General features: G+C 37.4%; 1 protein-coding gene across 1 annotated transcript in view; it reads left to right on the top strand.

Annotated features, from left to right (window-relative positions):
• BZW2 (basic leucine zipper and W2 domains 2) overlaps positions 1-5,795 on the top strand; it is a 62,685-nt gene that overhangs the window by 24,817 nt on the left and 32,073 nt on the right. Inside the window, exon 2 of the mRNA XM_008585675.1 lies at positions 126-190. Coding sequence (XP_008583897.1) covers positions 133-190 — 58 coding nt within the window. The 5' untranslated portion in view covers positions 126-132. The remainder of the gene's footprint in view (positions 1-125; positions 191-5,795) is intronic.

Below are 5,795 nucleotides of genomic sequence, written 5' to 3'. Positions count from 1 at the left end.
TTTTTTTTGGGGGGGGGGGGGGGGAAGTCAGTTATGTGTAAAGTTGAACGTAATACTTAGTACCCATATATTTTTCATATGAACTGCCTATTCGAATACATAATTTTTATTTTCTTTGTTTTCAGAAATTTTATGAATAAGCATCAGAAGCCAGTTCTAACAGGCCAGCGGTTCAAAACTCGGAAAAGGGGTATGTCGTGTTGTCTGTTTGTGAGTGTGTGGGTATGGGTGTGGGAGAAGGTATGTTTAAAGTTCTAATGAAAATATAACATTGCAGGAGAAGAATTCAAATGATCCCTGTTTCCACCTAACCTCACTGATTTCGCTCATTTGAGCTCTGAATGTAGAATCTGAAGTTCTGCAGTCGAGCTATAGAACCGCCAGTTACTTAGGAGTTTGAGGTTGGACATGTCATTTAACTTGTCTGAGCTGTGTGTCTTTATCTACAAAATGGGGTAATTACATCTGTTCGGGTTGTCTTACTCTCATGTGAGGTTGTGAAGGCAATTGACCAACTTCACTGTTTTTCTTGTCAGCATTTGCATTTGGTTCTGCTTTCTTGGTTGTTTTTGAGAAAGTGTTGATGGAAAAGATTGTAAAACTAAGAGAAAAGTAATTAGGGAGAGAAATATTGAAGAGTTTTTTTGCTTTTTCAGAATTTAGGAAGTCTAGGGCTGGCCAGGTAGCTCAGTTGGTTAGAGCATTGCCAAAGTCAAGGGTTTGGATCCCTGTACCAGCCAACCACCAAAAAAAAAAAAAAAAGAATTTTGGAAGTCAGATTAAATCTACTGCATTAAATACCCTTAAGACTTATGATATTTTCAAGTGTCTTTTTGGGGGAGAAGAGCCGTCATAGACTCAGTTTGATGATGACTTGTAAAATTTCTATTTGTGTGAGTGACTTCTGTTTTTTATGTAATGTTCATATTACCTTCCTTTATGTGTAAAGAATATTTTAAACATGGTTTTATATTTAGTCAGTTTTGCACAATTGTATAGAGTACTCTTGTATATAAGAATAGCTGAACCACAACTTGATAGGGAAACTCTTCCAAAGAGGAACAACTGAAAAATATTTAAGGAAGTGTCATGTATCTAGATAAATGATGTTGAGACATAATCCCACGTAATGATGTCTGAGTGTTAAATCGTTTTAGTGATAACTGACTTTTATTCGCCTTTGGCATTACCAGTGCTAAGGTGGCACCAGCAGCCTATGTTCTCTTGCTGTGCTGTGTCCACTTAGGTAGCAAGTCTAGTCATGTAGAAGGAAAAGAAGTCCCAATACAATAGATCGTTTGGGTCAGAAGAGTTTGCAAGAGTCACTAGATAGCACTAAGACTGAATTTAACTGTAAATGCTGCCTGCTAGAAGTCTTCACATTCACACTAAAAATAAAAAATATTAAAAGTAACCCCAAAATGGTTACTTTGTATAGGATTTCTGCCTCGAGCTCGCCTTTTTCTGTTTTTTCCAATCCTTGGCTCATCTGCATAAACTGAGTAAGTACAAGCATGGCTTGACCCACCTTCCTCTATTTAGTCCTCATCTTGGTCTTACAACTTGTGTTCCTGCTATATTTCCCCCATGAAGTCTGGAAGCAGATATCAAACCCAAGGTGCTAACTAGCACCCATTCCTTGTCTCATTGTTTAAAGCAGTCTTGGGGAAAGATAAACCACATGGATGATTTCAAAAGGACTTACAGGTAATGAACTATATGGTTCAGAAACCTAATTACCTCTGAGGTATTGTGGGGCCTTATAACGTGTTACTGGTTAACATATGCCCAGCTGGGAGGTCAGAAAGGTTTGCTGTTGCCTGCCCACTGAGCGAATGTTAATCTGGGGCCTGGATCTCCAGCTCAAGTGGCTTCATAAGTGTGACGCTGATTCACTGTAACTGAGCTCCAGAGCCAAGGAAGGGCCTGAGAATGTGTTGCACTAGAGCGGACGGAATTCAACGAGTACTCTGTCTTCAGTTTGGAACGAGAAAGGTTTTCTATCATTCTGAACAGGTTTGCCTCTGACTCATCCGGTGGTCAAGACTGCGCTGCTGGAGGACTCCAGACAGCTGCTGAGAAATATATTATTTGTCAGTTGATCTGGCTTTATATGACTCAGGTCTGTTGGGGATTTAAGCTACGCTTGAGCCATTTTGTGCCAAACTGCTGACTGAAGAGAAAAAATCCAGTCAACCTCATTTTCTGCTTCTCACAGTAGTGAATTGCCTCCTGACGATTTATCATGCCTTGGCTTTTCTTTGCTATTTTGATGGGGCTTACTTCAAATAAATGGTTTGCCATTTTTGTAAAGCAGAGAAAAAAACTGCTGAGGCTATTTTAAGGTCATTATAATAGGCTGTCTTCTGAAGATCTGTCTTCAGTTTAAAACTGTTTCCTAGCAAAGCTACTGCTCTTGCATACCAAGTTAGTATAAAGATGTATTTCTTATCATTTCCTATTAAAACATAAACATTGTGGTAGGACACGTCAGGTAGAACTGCATTCAGACCCTCTTTATGAAATGTGTGCATCTTGTTTATGAATGTTCTCCAAAGTAATTATGTTTTCTAGTGTGGTTTGTGGGAATCTGAAAGGATGAAAATGTCTCCCCTGGGCCATAGTTATGCTTTGCTAAACGAAATATTTAATAACTGGCCTCCCTGTAAATTTTATAGGGAAACTGGGTTGAGATTAGTAAAAATCGGAAAGAAAAAAATGATTGAATTCTAGAGGGACCATGTACTTAGGTTTTTCCCTGAGACTTTTGCTCTATACTGTTTTTTAAGCCACTCTTAGGTTTACAGTAGGTGGTGGTAGTAACTGAGTAAGCCTTTAAATCTTGAAATATATACGTGTGTATGTATAGTTAGAAAACACATGGCATTTCTTATTCATTTACTATACCTCAGTGATGTTCAGAAAGGGAGGTAGGTTATGTTATTTATCACTTTGTTAACAGGTTGGAAAAATGCTATATTAACCAATTACTGTAGCCGCTGTAATTACCCTAGTAAGCAATGTAGTTAGATAACTTACAGGCACATTTTAGTTTCAGAAATAGGCCCGTTTCTCTTTGTCAGTATAAGGGACTAACTAACTCTTCAGTGTGTGACTAACTCTTCAGTTGTCACACTTGTAATTCACCAGCACGGTATAAATCTGAGACCCTAATCACATACTTTCCACTTCAAGGATGGTTTGAACTGCCAGATGGAAAGTGAAGGAGGCAGTGGCATATTTTTGTTAGGATTTTGTTAGCATTTCTGATAAACTCTCCTCAAATGAAGTACAAACTACATATACTGTTGTTTCAGATGAAAAAATATCTTTGGGTAAAACATTGTCTTGTATTCCCAAACTTTCATTAGTGTTCTTGCCATTTTCTTGTAAAGGGATTTTCTATTCCACTTGATGGACACTTTGTCTTAGCAGGTGGGAGCTTTTTCAGCCTGTAAAAAAAGTTATTAGTCCATTTATACCATCATAACTTCTTAATATTTCCAAACTATAAGTGATCTGTTTGACCTAATGCATTATTATTTACTATTGAACTATCCTTTGCCATCTATGCTATCTTCGTTCCCTTACTTTTCCTCTTCCTTAGTAATTCTTTTGGAAAATTATAATGGGAATATGAAAGTCTTTCTAGAACACAGGTTTTTCAGTTTCCTCTTAAAGTCAAAGCGAAGTCTTCTGCATGGATTCTCGACATAGTCTGGAGACTACGTACCAACTTACTTTCCTTACTCACCAACTTATATTTGCCCAATACCTCAGTTTGCAATTTTCAAATCATCACAATCTGTTTTGCCACCTGGGTCAACATCTAAACATGTTGTGCCATTGTGGGGAAGGGCTCGGTTGATTTCAGAAGCTGCTCACCAGACTGAATAATCAGTCTGAGGTCTTTTTACTTCTGGTGTTCTCATATTATGGGAAAGAAAGCATTGTTCTCTAAGAGGGGAGGAGAATTACCCTTCTGCCAGACCCTGAGTAGGACGCAAAGCTTTCTTTGCTTGCCAGTGGGTTCCTCTTGCGTAGAAACAGTTATCCCCTCTTCCAGCTCCACATAATATATTCCTCTAGAGTTCTTATCCATTTTCCTCCCCCTCTACACAACAAGACCCTAATTATATTTTTTCTGCAGTCGACATTTGCATGTCCTTGGCTGCATAATGTTTTGCTTATGGCATCAAAAGGACTTTTTATCTTTTGTTCATGATGGATGGATATTGTTCCAGTTAGTTTATGTATGTCTTTACTGTATCTCACACTGCTGCATGACTCTGACTGGTACTGGGAATGCCATTCTTCTCTGGTTCTGGTGCTGATGTGAGTACTGTTAACCCTTTATAGCCCATCCCTTCTGTTAGACTGCTTACAGGTAGTCAGTCGGTGCAAACCAGACAATTGCTGTCTAGTTTTTAAATGTAGTTTTAAATTCTGTCAAAGTGATGCATGCACATGCTTTAAATAGTCAAACAGTTCAGCATGACATTTAACAACAGCAACAGGTCTGCTTCCCAGAGGAACTCTTTCAACTCCTCTAACTGTTCCTTTTGATATTCACATTCATGAAGCCAAATAGCATCCTTGTGTGGCTACTATTTGGTCTTTCTGGTGGAGGTATTAAATGTATACTTTCTACTCTGAAAGATGAGGTATCAGCTCCCTTTCACTGCCCCCCACCATCACCTGCATACCTCCTGTCCTTCTCTCTCCTTTCTTTATATCATAATCCCAGCTAGACCAGTGTTTAGGGTTTATATTATTATGACTCTGTACATACTATCCACAGCTGAACTGTTATTTGATAAAGTTTTTTTCTGAACATCATTTTATTATCTCTAGATTAGTAAATTTAATAATTTATCCTTTTTGGCTTAGTTTTCTGTGTCTTAAAACTAGTCAACCTAACCTTTCCCTTTGTTGTGTAAATCTCTTTATACAAACACATTAGGAATTCTAGCAATGATAGTACATTAAAGGAATTTTTATACAATATTGTATTATTATATTGTAGAACTCTCTTCTGGTTGGTTTGCTGTCTAGGTTTGCTGTAGAGCTGTCAACTTAAAATGCTTGAGATGTCCTTCCATCATTATCCACAAGAGTGATATTGCCTCTCATGTTTTTTTCCCCTTTTCCCTGGGATCTCATGACGTATTCCTTCTTAGTTATTCTCTATTTTTGAGGCCTTGAATGTTTCAATATATGTTCATTCTGCTCTTATCCTTGGTTAATAGTTTGGCGTGAACACTAGAATTCTAGGTTAGAAATTGTTTTCCTTTAGAATTTTGAACATTCTTTTGAGAAAGTTAGTGCCGCTCTGCTTCTTGATACTTTATATGTGGCTTGGGTTTTGCTCCAGAAGCTTCAGATAGTTACTTTATTCCCAGAATTCTGAAATTTCACAGTAATAAATGTACCTGGTGTGGATCCATTTTCAATCAATGTACCAGGTGCCCAGACAGCCCTTTATTAGGAAACACATCCTTCAAGTCTGTGAAACTTTCTTGAGATTTTAAAGATAATGTCCCTTTTCTGTGTGTGTTTCATTCTTTTTACTATACTTACTTGGATATTTGATCGGTCTGATCTTTTTCTTATCTTTTTGCTCCTATTTGCCAGGTCTTTGACCTTCTAGTTCCTCAAAGATAGTCTCAGCTTTCTCTTTCAATTCTTTTATTGAATTTTTCACGTTTCTATCACATTTTTTATATCCAAGAACTCTGTTTTATTCATAAAACATTTCTCTTTTTTAATTTTTTTTTTTTTTTTTTTTTTTTTTT

Source organism: Galeopterus variegatus, unplaced genomic scaffold (genome assembly GCF_000696425.1).
Source record: "Galeopterus variegatus unplaced genomic scaffold, G_variegatus-3.0.2 Scaffold3663, whole genome shotgun sequence".
In the NCBI taxonomy this organism is placed as follows: domain Eukaryota; kingdom Metazoa; phylum Chordata; class Mammalia; order Dermoptera; family Cynocephalidae; genus Galeopterus; species Galeopterus variegatus.
Note: the sequence above shows the minus strand (reverse complement) of the source record. Positions and strands in the feature narration are given on the sequence as shown.